The sequence below is a fragment of the Triturus cristatus genome, chromosome 1_2, assembly GCF_964204655.1.
Source record: "Triturus cristatus chromosome 1_2, aTriCri1.1, whole genome shotgun sequence".
NCBI classification, from domain to species: Eukaryota; Metazoa; Chordata; class Amphibia; order Caudata; family Salamandridae; genus Triturus; species Triturus cristatus.
In genome coordinates, this window is record NC_140580.1 from 730,851,201 (window position 1) to 730,875,762 (window position 24,562).

General features: G+C 52.8%; 1 protein-coding gene across 2 annotated transcripts in view; it reads left to right on the forward strand.

Moving 5' to 3' along the window:
• VPS13D (vacuolar protein sorting 13 homolog D) overlaps positions 1–24,562 on the forward strand; it is a 2,738,381-nt gene that overhangs the window by 2,130,015 nt on the left and 583,804 nt on the right. For both annotated transcript variants that reach the window (XM_085608633.1, XM_085608634.1), the window contains exon 61: positions 15,168–15,317. In XM_085608633.1, coding sequence (XP_085464759.1) covers positions 15,168–15,317 — 150 coding nt within the window. The remainder of the gene's footprint in view (positions 1–15,167; positions 15,318–24,562) is intronic.

Genomic DNA, 24,562 nt, shown 5'->3' on the forward strand with positions numbered 1-24,562 from the left:
AGTGTACCCTAGGTACCCAGGGCATAGGTGTACCCTAGGCCTCCCAGGGGCTGCAGCATGTATTATGCCACCCCTGGTCTGGCCTTCCAATCAGACACAACTGGCTGATCACTCAGCTGGGGCAAGGTTGTGTAATCACCCCTTGCTTAGATATAATATACCTATATCTACCCTTATATATAGACACATGTGTACCTATCAGCCACTCCTATGGCAGGCCTTAACAATCCTGGAGGCAGAGTGCTTGGTAACATGTGAGATGGTGCTCTAGCATGAGCTAAGCCTGTCTGCAGCTTTTGGAACCATGTCCTTATAGCTGTTCTATGATATAGCCTACCATATACTCTTAAAGTTCCTTATAATCCTAAACGGTTATGGTAACTATGGTTTGGCTTTATCAAAACATGTCGTGTAAGGTGTCTAACACTTTGGAATAATACCCCCATACCATTTCTGGTGATGAGGATATCATTCCTCCCTTCTAGAGGGAGAGACATGTTAAAATCCTACTTTGCTGTTTAACTCTGACCAAAGCCTCAGCATCACAAAATGGATGCTGCTGCCACAGACACGAGTCTGACCTCCTGCAGCTGGGAGCCCTCCCAGCCAGGGAGGCCTGGACAATAGGTTTCCTGCTTGGGGAGGTGCTCGCACCTCCCCAGACAGACTTTAGTATTTTGGGGCAGGGAGGGCTGAAAGGAATGAGACATGTCTGGGGCACACAAGGTGCTCCATGCATAGTCCAGTTCAAACCGGTGCTGGGGCACTCCAGCCCCAGCTCTGGCGAGAAACTGGACAAAGGAAAGGGGGTGTAGCCACTCCCCTTCCTGGTCCCACCCATAGGAGGGACCTTGCAGGTAGCCCAGCCCACTAGCCCAGTATATTAGTAGCTAGTTGGGCCCTGCTAAATTAGATTATCCTGAACCTGCAACTTGAACAGAAACTCTGGACCTTCGACATTCGACGAAAGAAGAAGACTGAAGAATCTCCCTTGTGGCCAAGGAGTGGTCACCCTGTGCGAACAGGCACCATCAAGAGACTTACCCTTTGCTTTGCTGAAGTTCTACGAGGGACCGACTGCAGAGCCTGACCAGAGCCTTGACTTCCAGACTTCTCCGACCCTGATCCACATCCACAGCCGAGCTGTGATCCGTGGAGGCGACGAGAGACGCGGGACCGGCTACCTGGGAAAAGTGGCGAGTATCTTCCAGTGCAGCTTCTGAGGCACCCTCGAGGTTGTGCACCGGGGATTGAGAAGCCCCAACCCCAAGCACCATCTGCACCGAAGATCAGCCCCCCACACTCCACGAGTCCTGCGTGGGGCCCTTCTGCATTTTCCTGCTTGCCGCGTCTGTCCGGTTGCTTGCCCGTTGGCAAGTAACCTTTACGACGACACACCTTCAATTTTCTACTGCTGGTTTAGCTCCTCCAGACTGGCTCCTGCTCCTCTGTAAAAGAGAAGCACCCCAGACACTCCTGGTCTGCACCAGAAGCAAGTCCTCCATTCTTCGTGGGTTCCGCTTGCCAAGGCTTGGTGAGTCCTAGTTCGACTTCGACGCCGCCGACAGCAAGAGCCTTCGTGGGACAGCTCGCCTCCTGGTCCTGGTCGTCCTCGACGTCTCCTGGTACCCGTGGCTGCTGCGACAGTCTTCACCTCTTCACCTGCAATCTCCCGACATCGCCTGGTTCCTTCCTGGTTCCACGTGGTTACTGGCTAGTGACCCAGACTCTGTCCCTTCTGCTTGCAGGTATCCTTCCTTCTTGATCCCGACCTTGGGATCCACCGGACACTCTTCACTGACTGCCTGTCAGCATCTTTCCTTCAGGCATCCATAGGAGACGACGACGAAACCCGACGCAAGTTCACACCTATGCAGCCGCAGCCCGTGGGCTAGGTAACTTGGGTACTCCGGTGCTCATCAGGGTATTGACTATCCTAGTGTCTAGTTCTCAAGTCTCGACTTCCTAGCTACTCCAGAAGTGTCCTAAATCTTATTAATTCTAAACTGTACTATTTCTATCGATTATACGCGTGAGTGTTTCCACTCTGCACCTGAATCCCGTGGGCCTCCCACTTCCTAACTGTTGGTAGGGTAGTGTAGCCCCAGCGATTGCCTAGGCCTATCCTGTGTTCGTGACAGTGGTCCTTATACCACTTACTTAGTATATGGTTTGTGTGGCCCCTAGGGCCTAACTGTATTACTTACCTGTGTGACTTAATGTATGCTTAAATAAGACTGTGTTGTACTTACCTCAAATCTCATAAAGAGTGCTGAGGGTTTGACTAGAATAAATACACTTTATTTTATATATATATCTGTTGTGGTGTCCTTTCATTTGGTATTCAAGGGATTACATATGGTATAACAGCTGGCTTCACATGCCATTCAGAGTTTAGCCTAAGACTGCTCTTCTCCATGCTACCACTAGGATAGCTGGTCTATAAGGTTGACTTTACAACCAATCACCATAAGGGTTGTTTGGATTGATACAAGGTGTACACTAGAATTAGTGACATCATATATCAGGCCAACTTCTCACATCCGCATCCTTCGAAAGAGGAAGAGAGGCTCCACCGTCTGGACCCAAAACGTGCGCTTACTTTTTATTTGGCAAATGACACACAATTGATGGACGGAATGCAGAACAAATCAAAACATTCACCCCCAGTCAAGAGATCTGGGTTAAATCCATCATTCTTTTGCTAACCATGCCACCCCAGTTTAGACCTGGCCATATGCAAACCAGTCTTGACCCTGTGCCTCACGGGAACAGTCCAGTCCGAACTGCCAAGCCAGGTCCTCCCTGGACCGGAAACAAGCATCCTAGGACCGGTTTCGGGGTTTCACCCCTCTTCTGCCAGGATAGCTTGATTCCAGTGGCACAATGAGCCCAGGACCCACGTCTGGGCATACCTGGCGCACTTAGAGCGAGAAAGCAAAAGACACACAATTGATGGACGGAATGCAGAACAGATCAAAACATTCACCCCCAGTCAAGAGATCTGGGTTAAATCCATCATTCTTTTGCTCACCATGCCACCCCAGTTTAGACCTGGCCATATGCAAATCCGTCTTGACCCTGTGCCTCATGGGAACAGTCCAGCCCGAACTGCCAAGCCAGGTCCTCCCTGGACCAGAAACAAGCATCCTAGGACCGGTTTCGGGGTTTCACCCCTCTTCAGCCAGGATAGCTTGATTCCAGTGGCACAATGAGCCCAGGACCTACGTCTGGGCATACCTGGCGCACTTAGTGCGAGAAAGCAAAAGACACATAATTGATGGACAGAATGCAGAACAAATCAAAACATTCACCCCCCCCATCAAGAGATCTGGGTTAAATCCATCATTCTTTTGTTCACCATGCCACCCCAGTTTCGACCTGGCCATATGCAAATCAGTCTTGACCCTGTGCCTCTTGGGAACAGTCCAGCCCGAACTGCCAAGCCAGGTCCTCCTTGGACCGGAAACAAGCATCCTAGGACCGGGTTCGGGGGTTTCACCCCTATTCAGCCAGGATAGCTTGATTCCAGTGGCACAATGAGCCCAGGGCCCACGTCTGGGCATACCTGGCGCACTTAGGGCGAGAAAGCAAAAGACACACAATTGATGGACGGAATGCAGAACAAATCAAAACATTCACCCCCCAGTCAAGAGATCTGGGTTAAATCCATCATTCTTTTGTTCACCATGACACCCCAGTTTAGACCTGGCCATATGCAAATCAGTCTTGACCCTGTGCCTCATGGGAACAGTCCAGCCCAAACTGTCAAGCCAGGTCCTCCCTGGACCGTAAACAAGCATCCTAGGACCGGTTTCGGGGTTTCACCCCTCTTCAGCCAGGATAGCTTGATTCCAGTGGCACAATGAGCCCAGGACCCACGTCTGGGCATACCTGGCGCACTTAGGGCGAGAAAGCAAAAGACACACAATGGGCTGGACTGTTCCCATGAGGCACAGGGTCAAGACTGATTTGCATATGGCTGGGTTCAAACTGGAATGGCATGGTGAGCAAAAAAACGATGGATTTAGGCCCAGATCTCTGTACTGGGGTGAATGTATGACATTGTTCTACATTCTGTCCATCAACTGTTGTTTTTGCATTTGTCATCCCGAGTGGGACTGGTATGCTCAGACGTGAGTCCCGTGCTCTCCATGCCACTGGAATCAAGCTATCCTGGCTGAAGAGGGGTGAAACCCCGAAACTGGTCCTAGGATGCTTGGTTCCAGTCCAAGGAGGACCTGGCTTGGCAGTTCGGGCTGGACTGTTCCCATGAGGCACAGGGTCAAGACTGATTTGCATATGGATGGGTTCAAACTGGAATGGCATGGTGAGCAAAAAAACGATGGATTTAGGCCCAAATCTCTGTACTGGGGTGAATGTATGACATTGTTCTGCATTCTGTCCATCAACTGTCGTTTTTGCATTTTTTTTATTTGGATCGCACCAAACAGTTCCGGGTGGATGACCAGCTGTTTGTTGGCTACGTGGGCGCCAAGAAGGGTCGGGCCGTACACAAGCAGACTATCTCCAGATGGGTCGTTTTGTGTATCAAAGCCTGCTATTCTCTGGCAAAGAAGGAGCCTCCAGTGGGGCTGCGCGCCCATTCCACCAGGGCGACAGCAGCTACTACTGCTTTGGGACGAGGAGTTCCTCTAAATGACATCTGTCAGGCAGCCACGTGAGAATCGCTGCACACGTGTACGAGACACTACTGCCTCGACAGCCAAGTCCGGAGAGACAGCTTCTTCGACCGTTCTGTTCTCCAATACTTTCTGGGGTGAACTTAGTTCGCAGACCCACCTCCGGGGTTGGTATTGCTGGGGTGTCTTTTCTAAGGTAAGGAATCTACAACTAACTTGTTCTTTCAGATGAACAAGTTACTTACCTTCAGTAACGATATATCTGTAAGAAACATAGGTTAGTTATAGATTCCTTACCGCCCCACCCATCCTCTCCGTTCTGTGAACTGATATCTAGGGTTAAGGATATCCTTTCAGGGTCCTAGTTTTGTGCACCATTAGTCAGTGTCTTGCATGGCTCTGCGTTTCTGGTATGGAAAGTCGTGTACAGAACTGATGTCAGCGCACAAGGGTGTTGTCGAAGTAGTTACTGCGTCGTCATCCCGGCGACCACGACGCCAACGACGGACGCGGAGCCCATCGATGCCACCTTCCGCCTCTCAGAGGTACTGCTGATGGAAAAACTTTCTGGATCCAGTTTGACGCCTGGGGGTAATTCTAAGGTAAGGAATCTATAACTAACCTATGTTTCTTACAAATATATCGTTACCGAAGGTAAGTAACTTGTTTGATTTGTCCATAGTTCCCTCCTGCCTCTGAGGATGCGAACCTCTCCAGAATATTGTTGGGATTGCACCACCTCTGGCTCACCCCAGCGTGTTCATGTATACTCCTTTTCTTGCCTTGCCTGTTCTTTCAAGCGTTTCGCTGTGTTTCCGCCATTTTGCCTATGTTGGCGGTCCCCGCCATAGGCCAGTGTCTTTCTCTTGTGAGCATGGTGTTCTGTTGCACTTCAGAGACAGTTTCTTTTTCCAAATCCAGTTCTGGCACGGTATGTTACCACACACTCGGCACGTTGCCAGGTAGTCTACTCTTTGGTGCTAGGAACTGCTTCTGTCCTTGGTCTTCCCTCAGGTCTCTGACCCTGTCTGGTTTCTTCCTTGTCAACAGTTAGTTTTACGCCAGACGCGTTGTTCATTGTCTTAGGCTTCACTTTTAAAATGCACTTCCCAAGCAGAGGCTCAGGTCGGTGTGCTCTTTGCTTCTGCCAGATGTTATCCTTAGCTGCTCTTTGTCCTTATATGTATGTGTCTCTGTGTGTGTGTGTGTGTATATATATATATATATATAACGCCAGGAGGTGCTTTAAAATCAATGCAGGGCTTCCGCAGCTCGAGATGCCCGTTCTGGTGCTGCCGTTCTGCTCTCCAGGACACAGGAGGTCCGGACCACACGACTCAGCCTGCCTTGCGGTTGCTCGCCACCACCATCATCTTGCTGTGGCAGGAGACGCTTCAAAATCTCTGCAGGTCTCTCGCAGCGCGAGGCGCCCGTTCTGGTGCTGCTGTTCTCGACATAGGGACACAGGGGGTCCGCACTACACGATCCAGCCTGCTTTGCGGTTGCTCGCCGCCGCCATTATCTTGCTGCGCCAGGAGGTGCTTTAAAATCTCTGCAGTGCTCTCGCAGCGCAGGACGCCCGTTCCGGTGCTGCTGTTCTGCTGTCCTGGACACAGGAGGTCCGGACCACACGACTCAGCCTGCCTTGCGGTTGCTCGCCACCACCATCATCTTGCTGCGCCAGAAGGTGCTTTAAAATCTCTGCAGTGCTCCCGCAGCGCAGGACGCCCGTTCCGGTGCTGCTGTTCTGCTGTCCTGGACACAGGGACACAGACGCTTGAAAATCTCTGCAGGACTCCCGCAGCGCAGGCGTGCCCGGGCCCGTTCACACCCGTCGGTTCCCGGAGGATTCTGAGCAAGGCCACCCCCCTAACATCTGTCTCCCAGGAGGAATGCTAGCAAGACTTTGCTTCGTTTTTCTCATCTTCCCCTTAATGGTTGTTGGGTGCCATACCTGAGCCCTTGGTCACTGATTGTTGATCGATTTCTAGGGACTATCCACTGGGAGGCACTTTCGATATTGTTGTTTTAATTCCTTCACGTGTATATCTTGGGTCTCTTTTTTGTTCACTCTATTAGCATACACCAGCAGTATTTATTGTGTGTTTTATCTATTTTCTGTTACAATTGTGGGGTAGAGGAAGGCAACCAAGGGGTCCTCTGGCACTGCAAAAACTAGAAAATCTAAAAGAATAGCAATCTGCTCGTGGGAATTCTGTTATAGACCGAATTGACAGTCTTATTGTTGAATGTGAGGTGTATATATATGCATATATATGTATAAATATATATATGTTATTATATACACGTGTATCGGAATTTCTATGTTTGACACATGTTATGTCCTATTATGGTCCACTCCAGTGTCGTTGGTACCTATTGTGCGGGCTTCTGCACTTGTCTGGGGCATGCTCTTCGAGTACCCATTGCCTTTCACGTTAAAAAAAGAAATATATATCTATATATATATATATATATATCATATATGATGTCATTTGAGATGTTATCAGTGATGTCTCTGAGCATGTCATGAGTGATGTAATATGTGACGTCATCAGCAGTGCATTGCGGAAGCGCAAGTTATACTTAGCTCAACTAACTATAACAGGCGAATTTCTCTGGTTTTATATGAGTGAAATGTCCAACTAACTAAAACGTCCCTGAAACCTATGTTTTTTTCAGTGAATTTCTAAGGTTTTTTAAATGCTAATTTCTAACTAAAACTTTTATCTGAAAGAAACACGTTAGTTAGATTCCTCACCTTAGAATAACCCCAGGCGTCAGGCTGGATCCGGAAAGATTTTTCGTCAGCAATACCCCTTGCGCGTCGCTAGGCGTCGTCTGCGGCTCCGCGTCCGTCGTAGGCGTCGTGCGCCGGAATGACGTCGTCGGAGTACTTAGACGCCGCCCTCGCGCGCGACGTCAGTTCTTGTTCTTCTTTTTTCCGCGCCAGACAGCGCGGATCCGGGAAGAGCTTACCCCTTAGTCAATTTTTGACTAAAACTTTTGGACTCTTTTGTCGACTCGCCTCTGGTGCCGGTAGGATGCCTGGATTTACGGCCTGTGACGCCGGTCATCGCCTGATGTCGGTGATGGAGCACCATCGCCGGTGCCTTTACTGCCTGGGGGCCGACCACGACGCGGAGTCGTGCCCCGATTGTCAGGCCTTGACCTCGAAGGCTAGGTGGGAGCGGTCCCGTAAGCTTCTCGAGCTTCGGCACTCGGAGCCGCAGTCACCATCATCGCTCGTCGGGCTCGAAGTCTTCGGGTAAGTTGAAGCGATCAAAGAAGTCCCAGAGGCGACACCGCTCTTCGGACTCCCCTCGCCGGTCGCGCGACTCGGCCGAGGGTCAGGGTGGTCCCACCCCCGAGACTCCGGCGGAGGTCAGTGCCTTCCTCTCGGCCATGAGGGGCCTGGCTCCGCCGTCGACACCTGAAGGCGCGCCTTCGGGCCCCGCGGGTTCGACTGGGCGACCTCGCGTGTCGGCAACTCCGGCCTGGCGCCATCGACGACTTCGGTCCCGACGCCGCAGGTCCCCGAGAGATCCAGGCCTGGATCTCTGTCGGCGCCGGTCGACCTCACGACGCCTCCTCCACCGGCGCCGACACCGGTTCCACCTCCGGCGCCGTCTCCGGACGACGCCGTTCCCCGGTTTAGCCCCTGTCCGGACCCGTCGCCGGCATGGCGCTGCACCCGACGCCGATGGATGACCGTTTCTTCTACCGTCCGGCTCCGATCGTTCCTCCTCTTTATCAGGAATCGGATGACGGGGGCGACTGGGAGGGGTCTGAGGACCCTATGGCCATCCAGGGTCAACTTTCACAGGACTGGGCAGACGAACTGGGGGATGCCAGTGGTCTGGACACTTCGCTGGACGCTGGCTTCATCTCTCCTCCGACTGTGGCTTCGGAGGAAGGTGCAGCTTTTTCAGTGGTGCTGCGCAAGGCGGCCGAAGCCCTGGGGCTCGAGTTGCCTGCTGTGGCCGTGAGGACTAATATCCTCACAGAGGTGCTTCAACCGTCAGCAAGCTCCACAGAGCCTCTGCTGCAGTTCAATGAGGCCCTCGTTGACGTTCTGCAGGGCACTTGGTCCAAGCCCTCCACAGTTCCTCCTGTGGATCGGAACGTGGCCCGGCGCCACCGCCCTGCTCCGGGCGACCCCAGTTTCCTGTCCCAACACCCCACCCCCGAGAGCCTGGTTATCCAGGCCTCCACTTCCCAATCCTCCTTCCCGTCCGCTCCTCCGGATCGGGAATCCAAGAGACTGGAACAGTTCGGGAAGAAACTGTTCTCTTCCCTGAGTTTGGGCCTGCGGTCTATGAACACCGCTCGCCTCTTGGACCGTTTCTCCCACTCTCTGTGGGATGCGGTGGAGGACGTGCTGCCACTGTGTCCGGAGGAGGCCCGGTCACGTCTCTCCCTGGCACTTGCTGACGGGCGAGATGCAGCACCACATGCCATACGGTGTGGACTTGACACCACGGACTCGCTGGGTAGGGCGATTTCCACCACGGTGGCGCTCCGGCGCCACGCCTGGCTAAGGTCCACGTCTTTTTCGGGGGATGTCCAGAGTACCCTCATGGATATGCCCTTTGATGGCGCTCGCCTTTTTGGTGAGAAGGCGTTGCGCTGGCTCGTTTTAAGGACTCCCGGGCTACGGCCACGTCCTTGGGTCTCTCGGCCCCACGGCCGCACACTTCCGCCTTTCGCCCCTTTCGTGGCCAAGAAAGGGGCGCCTCCTCACGTCCGCCTAGCCACCGGCCGCAGAACCAACCTGCACGCGGTCGCGGACGTGGGTTCCGCCGTGGCGGTTCTAGAGGACAACGTCCCGGTCAGTCCACATCCACCCCGGCAGCATCCGCCTCAAAGCCTTCCTAGTCCGAGCTTTCAGGCCCATTCCACGCCAGTGGGCGGCAGAGTTCGCCATCACCTGCTCCACTGGCGCTCCATCACTTCGGACAGGTGGGTGCTGCAAATCGTCCGAAGGGGCAACTCCCTCCCCTTCGAGACGACCCCTCCAGCCATGCCACCGCGGAGGATCACTTGAATCTTCTGCGGGAGGAAGTTACGGCCCGCTTTGCCAAAGTGCCCGTTGAGCGCATTCCTGGTCCAGAAGTAGGCCGTGGTTGCTATTCCCACTACTTTCTGGTTCCCAAGAAGGGCAAAGGGGGCCTACACCCTATCTTGGACCTCAGGAGCGTCAACACCTTCCTCCGGAAGGACCGGTTCAAGATGCTAACTTTAGCTCAGGTTCTGGCTGCCCTCGACACTGGAGACTGGATGGTAGCGTTGGACTTGCAGGACGCCTATTTTCACATCCCTGTCCTGCCGGCCCACCGGCGTTACCTGCGGTTCACGGTGGGTCAGGAGCACTTTCGGTTCACCGTGCTCCCCTTCGGCCTCACCAATGACCCTCGGGTGTTCACGAAAGTGATGGCGGTGGTCGCAGCTCATCTGCGCAGATCGGGGGTTCCTGTCTTCCCCTATCTCGACGACTGGCTGTTGAAGGCGTGCTTGCCCCAGCAAGTCGTCTCCCACCTCCAAACTACGGCCGACCTCCTGCATTTGCTGGGGTTCTCCATCAATGTGCCGAAGTCACACCTGAGACCCTCCCAGAAGCTCCTCTTCATCGGAGCGGTTCTCGATTCGGCACAGTTCCGGGACTATCCTCCGGAACAGCGGGTCCAGGATATTCAGGCTCTGATTCCCATCTTTCGGCCTCTATCCTGGGTTTCGGTCAGGTTGGTGCTGCGGCTTTTGGGGCTGATGGCCTCCTGGATCCTGTTGGTGCATTACGCCAGGTGGCGAATGCGGGCTCTGCAGTGGGACCTGAAGTTTCAGTGGGCCCAGCATCGAGGCAACCTGTCCGACCATGTCTTGATCTCGGAGGGCACTGCGAAACAGTTGCCGTGGTGGCTCACGGAGCGCGTTTGGGTCAGCGGCAGATGCCTCTCCCTACCCCAACCGGAGCACGTAGTAGTGACGGACGCGTCCCTCCTGGGATGGGGGGGCCATATGGGAGAGGCGGAGATCAGAGGACTCTGGTCTCCGGCGGTGGCCCAACTCCATATCAACCCTGTGGAGCTGAGAGCGATCCGGCTTGCACTGAAAGCCTTCCTTACCTCTGTCCGGGGAAGTGTTGTGCAGGTGTTCATGGACAACACCACCGCCACGTGGTATTGCAACAAACATGGCGGGGTGGGATCGTGGACCCTGTGTCAGGAGGCTCTGCGCCTCTGGACATGGCTGGAACGCCAGGGCATCACCCTGGTGGTTCAACATCTGGCGGGCTCTCTGAACGCCAGAGCAGACAAACTCAGCCGCCGGTGCATGATGGATCACGAATGGCGTCTGAACTCGGACGTGGCGCACGGTCTCTTTCTGCAGTGGGGAGAGCCTTGGTTAGATCTATTCACCACCGAAGAGAATGCGCAATGTCAGCAGTTCAGCGCGTTGGAATTTCCAAGGCAGCACTTGCTCGGAGACGCTTTTCGTCGCGAGTGGAGTTGCGGTCTGTTGTACGCCTTTCCGCCTATACCACTTCTGCCCAGAGTGCTGAAGAAGATCAGGCGCGACCGGGCCCAAGTTATCTTAGTGGCTCCGGATTGGGCAGGAAGGTTCTGGTATCCCGAGCTACTCAGCATGTCAATTGATCCCCCAATACGACTGCCTCTTCAGGAGGACCTTCTGTCGCAGCAGCAGGAGACGGTCCTCCACCCGAACCTGTCCAGCCTCCACCTCCATGCGTGGAGATTGAGCGGCGACAGTTGATGCCATTTGACTTGCCTCCTGAAGTCTGTGATGTCATTCTGGCAGCCAGGCGTCCCTCCGCAAAGACGGTATACACCTGCCGGTGGAACAAATTTGTGGCATGGTGCACAGCAAAGGCTGTGGATCCCCTTTCCGCCCCTCTTTCTGAGGTTCTACTCTTTCTTCTTTCTTTGGCCCAGCAGGGCTCAGCTCTGGGCACCTTGAAAGGTTATCTTGCTGCAATCTCTGCCTTCTTACGGCTTCCTGATCAGCCTTCTCTTTTCAAGTCCCCTGTTGTTTCCCGTTTTCTCAAAGGCATTACTCACATGTTCCCTCCTGTCCCCTTCGTAATGCCTCAGTGGGACTTGAATGTGCGCTCCTTTTGAGCCTCTTCATAATTGTCCCATTCGTCTTCTGACCCTGAAAACTGCTTTCCTGGTAGCTATCACCTCGGCTAGACGGGTGAGTGAGCTCCAGGCTCTGTCATCTAAGCCTCCCTTTCTTTCTGTTAATCCGGACAAGTTTGTCCTCCGGCCTCGTCCTTCTTTTCTACCGAAAGTGGTGACCCCCTTTCACCTCAGGCAATCTGTCACGTTGCCCACCTTCTTTCCGCCTCCACATCCATCAAAAGAGGAAGAGAGGCTCCACCGTCTGGACCCAAAACAGGCGCTGTCCTTTTATTTGGACCGCACCAAACAGTTCCGGGTGGACGACCAACTTTTTGTTGGATACGTAGGAGCTAAGATGGGGAAAGCGGTACACAAACGGACCATCTCACGGTGGGTCGTGTTGTGTATTAAACTTTGTTACACCTTGGCAAAAAACGACCCTCCTGTTGGGTTGAGGGCCCATTCCACCCGGGCCACAGCGGCTACTACTGCCCTGGCCGGGGAGTTCCCTTGCGGGACATCTGTCAGGCGGCGACGTGGGCTTCACTGCACACGTTTGCCTAGCACTATTGCCTGGACAGCCAAGTCCGGAGAGACGGCTTCTTTGGCCGTTCTGTTCTCCATGACTTTCTGGTGTGATCTTGGTTCGCAGACCCACCACCGGGGTTGGTATTGCTGGGGTATCTATTCTAAGGTGAGGAATCTAACTAACGTGTTTCTTTCAGATGAACAAGTTACTTACCTTCGGTAACTATGTATCTGTAAGAAACATTAGTTAGTTAGATTCCTCATCGACCCACCCATCCTCCCCGTTCTGCGAAATGACATCTAGGGTTAAGGTTATCCTTTTCAGGACCCTAGATTTTTTGCCACCAGTGTCGGTCTCTTGCATGGCTCTGCGTTCCTGGCGCGGAAAGCTATGTACAAGAACTGACGTCAGCACGCAAGGGCGGCGTCTAAGTACTTCGACAATATCATTCCGGCGCACGATGCCGACGACGGACGCGGAGCCGCAAACACCGCCTAGCGACGCGCAAGGGGTATTGCTGACGAAAAATCTTTCCGGATCCAGCCTGACGCCTGGGGATATTCTAAGGTGAGGAATCTAACTAACTAATGTTTCTTACAGATACATCGTTACCGAAAGTAAGTAACTTGTTCTTTAAACCTATGTTTTTTTCAGTGAATATATATATATATATATCCACACTGCGAGAGTGCACACATATTCTTTGTTCTTCCTTGTTGCAGTATCTTCGATTTCTTATCCCCAGATTCTGTCTCTTTTTCTCTCTCTTCCTTCTTATGAAACCGAGCCTTGTGTGTGTCTCCAGCTTCTGCCGGTATCCTTTCACCAATGTACTTCTGTGTATGGTTGGTCAGTATGACTACCTAGTGATACGTTCTGTGTCAATTTTTGCTGACGTATCTGTGCTGTCCAGGCTACTTTTTCTAGGCTTTTGCATGTGTGTGATGTGGCTCCACGTTTCAGACAGTCTGCCAATGTGTATCTATACTATCCACATACACGTATGTCCTTGTAGTTATGGTTTTGTATATCTCGGCATCGATGACATCTGTCTTCATGCATGCCCATCTGGGCATCCACTGTTGTGTAAGCTCATTTTGTACAATGTGCTCTATCGTACTGTTTTGTGCTTTCTCTGGGCCGTTATTTTTTGCAGGTCCATGGATCCTGTGCACAGTTGTGCTTCTTATTCTTTTTGCAGAAGCTTATGGATTTCTTCCATTGGGCTCTGGCCATTCTGGTTTCTATGATTTTCACTCATTCCTTTCGGGAAGGTGAAGGTCTCGAACTATCCTCCGCCGGACTGTAGTGCCATTGTTTTTACTTGTTGATGCTCCTTTTACAGAGCTTAATGGTCTGTGGCGCGGAAAAGTTTCACAGTAGAAAACTGACGTCAGCGCGCTGGAAGGGACTTGTATGGCTCCACTGACGTCAAATCCGTGGACGACGTCAGAGCGGAGCCATGCAATGCCGCCTACCGGCGCATAGAGGTACTGCTGAAAAATCTCTGGATCCAGACTGGCACCTGGAGGATATTCTAAGTTAAGGAATCTGCGGCTAGACTGTGTCTCTACCAGATACATCATTACCAAAGGTAAGTAACTTGTACGTCGAGGTTGATAGTACTCTAAAGAAGATCTGCATGGCATTGGCCAAGAAGCAGCCTCCCGAAGGCCTTAGAGTTCATTCCACAAGGCTGCTAGCACTGCAGTAGCACACAACATCTGCCTGGCATTGATGTGGGTTTCCATGCACACTTTTTTGAAGCACTATTCCCTTGACAGCCAGGTCCAATGGAAGGGCATTTCAATTGTTTGTTTCTTCAGTACATTTTTGGTCTAAGTCCACTCCACAGACCCTCCACAATTAGGAGGTACTGTGGTAACTATTCTACAGGTGAGGAATCTGCATTTAGAAGTGTCCATGAGAAAAGTAAATTACTTACCTCTGGTAACCGTGTTTCTGGCTGATTGTCAATCTAACCCCAGATACCTGTCCTCCCACTTTCCCTCTTCTGTGGATTGGCCGCTTTTTACAATCTAAAAAGGTCCTACATTAGAGATCTGTATGCTAGTACTGGCAGATGTTTTTTGTTCAGTAACCACGGCATTGGGAAAACTCTGTCAAGAAACTGACATGGGCAAGCAGGAGTGGTGCTTGTTTGCTCTGTTCTGTCATTTCTGGGGCAGAACAAGGCCTACGGGGAGGCACACTATGCCACTTGCTGGTGTATTGGAATATTGCTGTGAAAATGTCCAGTCTGACACCTGGGTAATATTCTAAAGGTGTGAAATCTGTAGTTAGATACACTATCCCCCAGACGGAGTGTTACGAAAATTAAGTAACTGAGTATGAATTAGGGTCAAGACCATTTTAGGCTAGAGTTTCAAGGCTCTAAATACAAGCAGGATATAAAGGCCACCGTGCTTCTCGGTTATGTAGTGAAAGACCAACATAATTGGAGTGCGTTGGCATGCATGCCCCTGCGTCCCAGTTGCCCTGCACCTCTTCACTTATGATTGCTAAAGACCTGATGGTTGAGATGCGGTGTGCAATTGGTACCTGCTAATTTCGGAATTAGGTTTTTAAGCAGTTTTCAATCCCTTCACTAGGTGCATGAGCATTCATGTAGCTGATAATGGGAAAGATTTGGCAGACTAAGAGTAATGAAGTGACATTGGCTATATACTGATTTTACACACAGAAATAAAAATGTGATTTCTTTTTACATTACTTTTCCAGTATACTGCAGTAAATTGAACAATACTTAGTACTACCATCTAATTGTTGTTTATAATTATGAAATATATTATTTATATGAAATGTTATTCCTTTTATTATCACTTTGCTATTTAGGTGGATAATCAACTTCTTGGGTCCACTCAGTCAGTGCTGCTTTATGTCAGTCCAAGGAGCACTGAAGATGAGCCAGCAGAGGTTGGGCCTGCTGTTCAGATAAATGCTATGAAATTTCCCAGTAAGAATGCACTCACCGATTTATACAAGGTAATGTAATCAGTCTTTACTAAAAAAATGTATACAATAATGCAAGATAAAAGGATGTTTGTAATGTGTATTTTTCCTGAGCGTCAAGTCTTGATATTCCTTAGAACTAGTACTGGCCATAAGCTTTAGCTTAGAAGATAGTCGGTCAGATTCCAGAAAGCATTCATTTGGGGTTGGCAGTTTAAGAAATTCTGAGCTAACTATTAAAGTGTACGTAAAAGGCATACCTTTCTGAATGTACATAACTTGACAAACCGTCCAAAGAACAAAAGAGAGTTGTCGGCCAGAGAACTTGAGATTCTGGCTGACAATTATTCAAGAATGGAGAAATCCCTTACCCTCGTAAACTGAACATATCTGCAGGTGCCTCAATCTGTGATTCCACAGATTCTTGCCATTGCGTATCAGAAGTGTTATTTGCTTTTTGGGTTTTATTAAATTATTAGCAACAGTAATTACATCAAATTAGGATGAAGGAATAAAGAGACATAGAATCCACATTTACATCTGTATATAAATCTATTTCTGATAGAGCCTTCTAGCAGCAGATTCCTCACATTTTGAATGTTCCCCAGGTGCCAAACTGGATTCGGAAACCTTTCAGCATTACCTCTGTGCTGGGAGGTGGCATCATTTGGCTCTACAGTGATGCAATTCCGTTCCGTCCTGACGCCAATCCGTAAATTACATGCAGAGCCTATGTAGGCACCACTTCAGCAAGCTAAGAGCAGTTCCTTTCTTTCCGTGTCACCAAATGCAGACCCAGAGCTTTCTTTTACTCTTTGAGACCCTTACCTGGATTACAGTTTTGATTTTCAGTTTGCAAGGTAAATGTCACCTCTCAAAACAACAGTATCTGAAAGAAACACGTTAGTTAGATTCCTCACCTTAGAATATCCCCAGGCGTCAGGCTGGATCCAGAAAGATTTTTGTAGCAATACCCCTTGCGCGTCGCTAGGCGTCGTCTGCGGCTCCGCGTCCGTCGTCGGCGTCGTGCGCCGGAATGACATCGTCGGAGTACTTAGACGCCGCCCTCGCTCGCTGACGTCAGTTCTTCTTTTTTCCGCGACAGTAAGCGCTTACCCCTAGTCATTTTTTGATTAACTTTTTTGACTTTTTTGGTCTATCGACTCGACTCTGGTGCCAGTAGGATGCCTGGTTTCAAAGCCTGTGACGCCTGTCATCGCCTGATGTCGGTGACGGATCACCATCGCCGGTGCCTTTATTGCCTGGGGGCCGACCATGACGCGGAGTCGTGCCTCGATTGCCAGGCCTTGAGGTCGAAAGCTAGGCGAGAGCGGTCCCATAAGCTTCTCGAGCTTCAGCACTCGACTCCGCGCCGCTCTCGGTCCCGGTCCAGGAGGAGGTCCAAGGACCGATCGCGGAGCCGCAGCCATCGTCATCGCTCGTCTGGGTCTTCGGGTAAGTCGAAGCACTCCAAGAAGTCCAAGAGACGACATCGCTCTTCGGACTCCCCTCGCCGGTCGCGCGACTCGGCTGAGGGTCAGGGTGGTCCCACCCCCGCGGCTCCGTCGGAGCCACAGGAGCCGCGTCCGTCCCCATACCCGCCGGTCCCTGGGACTGACGCGACTCCGACAGAGGTCAGTGCCTTCCTCTCGGCCATGAGGGGCCTGGCTCCGCCGTCGTCGCCTGTAGGCGCGCCTTCGGGCCCCGCAGGTTCGACTGGGCGACCTTGCGTGCCGGCGGCTCTGGCCCCAGCGCCGTCGAAGGCTCCGGCCCTGACGCTGCAGGTCCCCGAGGGATCCAGGCCTGGATCTCGGTCGGCGCCGGTCGACCTCACGACGCCTCCGACGCCGACACCGGTTCCACCCCCGGCGCCGTCCCCGGATGACGTCGTTCCCCAGTTTAGCCCGGTCCGGGCCCGACGCCGATTGGTGAACGCTTCAACTACTGCCCGGCTCCGATCATTCCTCCTGTTTATCGGGAATCGGATGACGAGGGCGATTGAGAGGGGTCTGAAGACCCTATGGCCGCTCAGGCCCAACTTTCTCAGGACTGGGCAGAGGAATTGGGGGATGCCAGCGGTCTGGATACCTCCCCGGACGCTGGTTTCATCTCTCCTCCGACTGTGGCCTTGGAGGAGGGTGCAGCCTTTTCAGTGGTGCTGCGCAAGGCGGCCGAAGCCCTAGGGCTGGAGTTGCCTGCTGTGGCCGTGAGGACTAACCTCCTCACAGAGGTCCTTCAACCGACAGCAAGCTCCACTGAGCCTCTGCTGCAGTTTAATGAGGCCCTCATTGACGTTCTGCAGGGCACTTGGTCCAAGCCCTCCACAGTCCCTCCTGTGGACTGGAACGTTGCCCGGCGCCACCGCCCTGCTCCGGGCGACCCCAGTTTCCTCTCCCAACACCCCAACCCCGAGAGTCTGGTTATCCAGGCTTCAACCTCCCAATCCTCCTTCCCGTCCGCTCCTCCGGATTGGGAATCCAAGAGGTTTGAACAGTTTGGCAAGAAACTGTTCTCGTCCCGGAGTTTGGGGCTGCGGTCTTTAAATACCGCTTGCCTTTTGGACCGTTATTCCCACTCTCTGTGGGATACGGTGGAGGACGTGCTGCCCTTGTGTCCGGTGGAGGCCCGCACACGACTCGCTCAAGCACTTGCGGACGGTCGAGATGCAGCACGGCACGCCATACGGTGTGGACTTGACACCACGGACTCGCTGGGTCGGGCGATTTCCACCACGGTGGCGCTTCGGCGTCACGCCTAACTGAGGTCCACGTCATTTTCGGGGGATGTCCAGAGTTCCCTCATGGACATGCCCTTTGATGGCACTCGCCTTTTTGGTGAGAAGGCGGACAGTGCGCTGGCTCGGTTCAAGGACTCCCGGGCCACGGCCAAGTCCTTGGGTCTTTCGGCCCCTCGGCCGCAAACTTCCGCCTTTTGTCCCTTTCGTGGCCAAGGAAGGGGCGCCTCCTCACGTCCGCCCAGCCACCGGCCGCAGAACCAACCTGCACGCGGACGTGGATTCCGCCGAGGCGGTACTGGGGGTCAACGTGCCGGTCAGTCCACATCCACCCCGGCAGCATCCTCCTCAAAGCCTTCCTAGTCCGAGCTTTCAGGCCCATTCAACGCCAGTGGGCTGCAGGGTTCGCCATCACTCCACTGGCACTCCATCACGTCGGACAGGTGGGTGCTGCAAATCGTCCGAAGGGGCTACTCCCTCCCCTTCGAGACGACTCCTCCAGCCATGCCACCGCTGAACCACCGTATGTCGGGGGATCATTTGCATCTTCTACGAGAGGAAGTTTCGGCCCTCTTGGCCAAAGAGGCCGTCGAGCGCGTTCCTGGTCCAAAAGTAGGTCGTGGTTGTTATTCCCACTACTTTCTGGTTCCCAAGAAGGGCAAAGGGGGCCTACGCCCGATCTTGGACCTCAGGAGCGTCAACGCCTTCCTTCGGAAGGACCGGTTCAAGATGCTCACTTTAGCTCAGGTTCTGGCTGCCCTAGACCCTGGAGACTGGATGGTAGCGTTGGACTTGCAGGACGCTTATTTCCACATCTCCGTCCTGCCGGCCCACCGGCGTTACCTGCGGTTCACGGTGGGTCAGGAGCACTTTCAGTTCACCGTGCTCCCCTTCGGCCTCACCAGTGCCCCTCGGGTGTTCACGTAAGTGATGGCGGTGGTCACAGCTCATCTGCGCCGATCAGGGGTTCCAGTCTTCCCCTATCTCGACGACTGGCTGTTGAAGGCAGGCTCGCCCCAGCAAGTCGTCTCCCACCTCCAGACTACGGCCGACCTCCTGCACTCGCTGGGGTTCTCCATCAATGTGCCGAAGTCGCACCTGAGTCCCTCCCAGAAGCTCCTTTTCATTGGAGCGGTTCTCGATTCGGCTCAGTTCCGGGTCTATCCGCCGGAACAGCGGGTCCGGGACATTCAGGCCCTGATTTCCATCTTCCGGCCTCTGTCCTGGGTTTCGGTCAGGTTGGTGCTGCGGCTTCTGGGGCTGATGGCCTCCTGCATCCTGTTGGTACCTCACGCCAGGTGGCGGATGCGGGCTCTGCAGTGGGACCTGAAGTTTCAGTGGGCCCAGCATGGAGGCAACCTGTCCGACCATGTCTTGATCTCGGAGGGCACTGCGAACCAGCTGCAGTGGTGGCTCACGAATCGTGATTGGGTCAGTGGCAGATCCCTCTCCCTACCCCAACTGGAGCATGTCGTAGTGACGGATGCCTCCCTCCTGGGATGGGGGGGCCATATGGGAGAGGCGGAGATCAGAGGACTCTGGTCTCCGGCGGAGGCTCAACTCCATATCAACCTTTTGGAGCTGAGAGCGATCCGGCTTGCACTGAAAGCCTTCCTTCCTGTCCGGGGAAGTGTTGTGCAGGTGTTCACGGAGAACACCACCGCCATGTGGTATTGCAACAAACAGGGCGGGGTGGGATCGTGGACCCTTTGTCAGGAGGCTCTGGTGGTTCAACATCTGGCGGGCTCTCTGAACGCCAGAGCAGACGAACTCAGCCGCCGGTGCATGATGGATCACGAATGGCGTCTGAACTCGGACGTGGCGCAAGGTCTCTTTCTGCAGTGGGGAGAGCCTTGGTTAGATCTATTCGCCACCGAAGAGAAGGCGCAATGTCAGCAGTTCTGCGCGTTGGAATTTCCAAGGCGGCACTCGCTCTGAGACGCTCTGAGATGCTTTTCGTCGCGAGTGGAGTTGCGGTCTGTTGTACGCCTTTCCGCCTATACCACTTCTGCCCAGAGTGCTGAAGAAGATCAGGCGCGACCGAGCCCAAGTCATCTTGGTGGCTCCGGATTGGGCACGAAGGTACTGGTATCCCGAGCTACTCAGTATGTCCATCGATCCCCCGATACGACTGCCTCTTCAGGAGGACCTTCTGTCGCAGCAGCAGGGGACGGTCCTCCACCCGAGCCTGTCCAGCCTCCACCTCCATGCGTGGAGATTGAACGGCGACAGTTGATGCCATTTGACTTGCCTCCTGAAGTCTGTGATGTCATTCTGGCAGCCAGGCGTCCCTCCACAAAGACGGTATACGCCTGCCGGTGGAACAAATTTGTGGCATGGTGCACAGCAAAGGCTGTGGATCCCCTTTCTGCCCCTCTTTCTGAGGTTCTTCTCTTTCTTCTTTCTTTGGCCCAGCAGGGCTCTGCTCTGGGCACCTTGAAGGGTTATCTTGCTGCAATCTCTTCTTTCTTAAGGCTTCCTGATCAGCCTTCTCTTTTCAAGTCCCCTGTTGTCTCACGTTTTCTCAAGGGCATTACTCATATGTTCCCTCCTGTTCCATTCGTAATGCCTCAGTGGGACTTGAACCTTGTTCTCACTTTTCTGATGTGCGCTCCCTTTGAGCCCCTTCACAACTGTCCCATTCGTCTACTGACTCTGAAAACTGCCTTCCTGGTGGCTATCACCTCCGCTAGGCGGGTGAGTGAGCTCCAGGCTCTGTCAGCTAAGCCTCCCTTCCTTTCGGTTCATCCGGATAAGGTTGTCCTCCGGACACGTCCTTCTTTTCTTCCTAAAGTCGTGACTCCCTTTCACATCGGGCAATCTGTCACGCTGCCCACCTTCTTTCCGCCTCCGCCTCCTTCAAAAGATGAAGAGAGGCTCCACCGTCTGGACCCAAAACGTGCGCTGTCATTTTATTTGGACCGCACAAAAGAGTTCCGGGTGGACGACCAACTTTTTGTTGGATATGTAGGTGCGAAGAAGGGTAAAGCTGTGCACAAGCGCACCATCTCGCGATGGGTCGTGTTGTGTATTAAACTCTGCTATTCCTTGCCGAAAAAGGTCCCTCCTGTTGGGCTGCGAGCCCATTCCACCCGGGCCACAGCGGCGAAAACTGCCCTGCGACGGGGAGTCCCCTTGCAGGACATCTGTCAGGCGGCGACGTTTGCTTCATTGCACACGTTCGCCAAGCACTATTGCCTGGACAGCCAAGTCCGGAGAGACGGCCACTTTGGCCGTTCTGTTCTCCAGGACTTTCTGGTGTGATCTTGGTTCGCAGGCCCACCTCCGGGGTTGGTATTGCTGGGGTATCTATTCTAAGGTGAGGAATCTAACTAACGTGTTTCTTTCAGATGCACAAGTTACTTACCTTCGCTAACGATGTATCTGGAAGAAACATTAGTTAGTTAGATTCCTCACCGACCCACCCAGCCTCCCCGTTCTGCGAACCGACATCTAGGGTTAAGGTTCTCCCTTTCAGGGGCCTAGATTTTTTTGCACCAGTGTCGGTCTCTTGCATGGCTCAGCGTCCCTGGCGCGGAAAGCTATGTATAAGAACTGACGTCAGCGTGCGAGGGCGGCGTCTAAGTACGACGCCGACGACGGACGCGAAGCCGCAGACGACGCATAGCAACGCGCAAGGGGTATTGCTACAAAAATCTTTCCGGATCCAGCCTGACGCCTGGGGATATTCTAAGGTGAGGAATCTAACTAACTAATGTTTCTTACAGATACATCGTTACCGAAGGTAAGTAACTTGTTCTTTTAGGCCCTGTAAGGACTGTCTCAAATAAAGATCTGTAACAAATCCTCATTAGATTTACCTGTGGTGCCTGGGGTCGCATTACAACTTTATGGCCGGCAGAGACTGCGCGTCGATGAACCTGAAGGCTAATCAAGATAAGATCACAAGGTAAAGTTCTACATCGCCAAGCACAGGAAGATTCAGTGACAAGACTGGTCTAAGTCGAAAGTTCGGCCCCAGTCCCATTCATGATCTAGAAGTCGCAGGAGTCATTTTAGAGGTAAGTGTACTTATCCAGTATTGGGGTATCTTTCATATCAAATCATCCCCACAGTCGAGGTGAGAGTCTCAGGGTACAAATAAAATATATACATAATAGTAATACAATATCATACAATAGGCTATAATGGACAATAAATTCACTACACTAGCCTATCCTTATCCTTTTGTAAAAAAGAACCAAATTTGGAACACAGCCAATCAGCTCCAGCACCCTCTAGAACACTCCACAGAGAGGCAAGTCCTTCAGATTTTCTACCGCACGTCGTGTGTCAGGGAGTCTCCCTGAGCTCTGCTTAGTTTTTCTCAAAGTTTGCTGAATACTGTGAGTACAGGATGTCTGAATCTTCAAAGAAAGGATTATTCTTGCCTTGTGGTTCCTGTGGGAAAAAGAGTGTGAGAAGTTGGCCTGATGTATGATGTCACTAGTTCTAGTGTACACCTTATATCAGTCCAAACAACCCTTATGGTGATTGTGAGAAGTTGGCCTGATATGTAGTGCTCACTATTCTAGTGATCACTGTGTATCATTCCAAACGACCCTTATTGATGATTGGTTGTAAGTCAACCTTTTTGACCAGCTATCCTAGTAGCGTGGATACGAGCAGTCTTAGGCTAAACTCTAGAGGGCGTGTTAAGCCAGCTGTTTACCATCACATATACCCCTTGAACACCAAGTGAAAGGACACCACACAAGTTGTTATGAAAATAAAAGGATATTTATTTATAACAAGACTACCCTGGCTCTTTATGAGTCAGGGAGCTAAGCACACTACAAAACTCTTAGGAAAATACTTCAGTTGCACAATTTACACAAATGCCCGAGGGGCACGAGAAACCATCTACACTAACAGTGAAATGCGAATGGTTAGAGTCTGGAGATACTGATTCCGGAGTGATCCGATCAGTGGGACTAAACGAACAAGGAACTGGACACTTGTAGAGCGAACCTGCGATGGAGCACCGAGATGCTCGAGTTACCTAGCCCGGAGGCTGCGGCTGCGTGAAGTTCGTCAAGATGTCGGGAGTCCTCGTGTAGTCTCAGGAGCCTGAAAGAAGAAGTTGCTGGCAGGCGACCAGTGACGATGTTCAGAGCGATCCAAGCCTGGATCGGTGGTGAAGGAAAACCTGAAAGCAGAGGGGACTCAGTTCTCAACCGCTAGCCAGCGATCGTGTGGGTACCAGGAGGGTACCGGCTGAAGTCACCTCGACCAGGTGAGTGGGTGACGTCGGACTCGGCTGTTCCTCGGACCAGGAGGCGCGGCGGCGACCAGGATGGAGGGCGAGCTGTCCCACGAAGGTGTCTGCTGTCGATGATGCTGGGCCCAGGAAGGGGCAGCGGATCTTGGCAGTGGCCACCCAAGCGGGGGAGTCAAGATGGCGTCGGGAGTGGACCAGGAGGGTCCGTGGTACTCCTCTGTTGAAGGGGAGCAAGAGCCAGTCTGGAGCAACCAGACTAGTGATGAAACAATCGTGGTGCGTCGTGAAGAGGGCCACAAGCCGGTCGGCAAGTGGTCGAACAACGCGGTGAACAACAAGGAGCGGAAGGGCCCCCACGCAGATCTCGGGGATGCTGGGGAGGCAGACTTCGATGCTGGAGCTGCTCAGGGTTAGGGCTTCTCAAACCCTAGGTGCACTCACTCGAGGGTCCCTCGGTGGGCGTGCTAGATAAGCGTCGTGCAGGTTCTGAAGATAGCCGGTCCCGCAGGTCTCGTCACACCTACGACTCTCAGCTGAGCTGATGAGGGAGGTAAAAGGTCAGAGATGGCAGGGAACTCGGGTCTCGTCGAGCTGGGCAGTCTTGATCCGTAGGAGAGACTTACAGCAAACCGCAAGCGCTTAGATGGTGCCTGCTGGTGCAGGGTGGCTACTCCTTAGCCACAAGGGAGAGTCTTCAGAAATCGTCAAGAGTTCCTTTCGTGGAAAGTAGTTCGTGATTCGGAGTTATCCGATTATCTGATTATCCAGTTTGGGAAGGGGACTCGCTCCTACCTTTATTCTAAGAAAAGGGGCTGGCCCGTGACTAGGTTCTACCTATGGGTGGAGCCAGGAGGGGGGGTGGTTACACCCCTATCCTTTGTCCGGCTTCGCGCCAGCTCAGGGGCTGGTGTGCCCCCGAAACTGGTTTGAGCCGGGCTATGCACAGTGAGCACCGGGGTGCCACTTGCAGTCACCTTCCTTTCAGCCCTGCCTACCTGGGATACACAAACCCTGTCTGGGACGGTGCTAACACCGCCCTCGACAGGAAACCCTTTGTCCAAGCTCCCCTTGCTGGAAGGTCCCCCAGCAGCAGGAGGTCAGACTTGTGTCTGGTGGCAGCATCCATTTTGTGATGCTGAGGCTTGAGTCAACTTTAACCGGGGTTCAAGGTTACTTCCATGTCGTGTCCCTCTAAAAGGGGGGAATGCTAACCCCGTCACCAGGACTGGCGAGGGGTTCGTATTCCCATTCGTATGACACCTTACTCGACATGTATAGGTGAGGCGATGCCAAAGTTAGCAAATAACCGCAAGGATTATAATG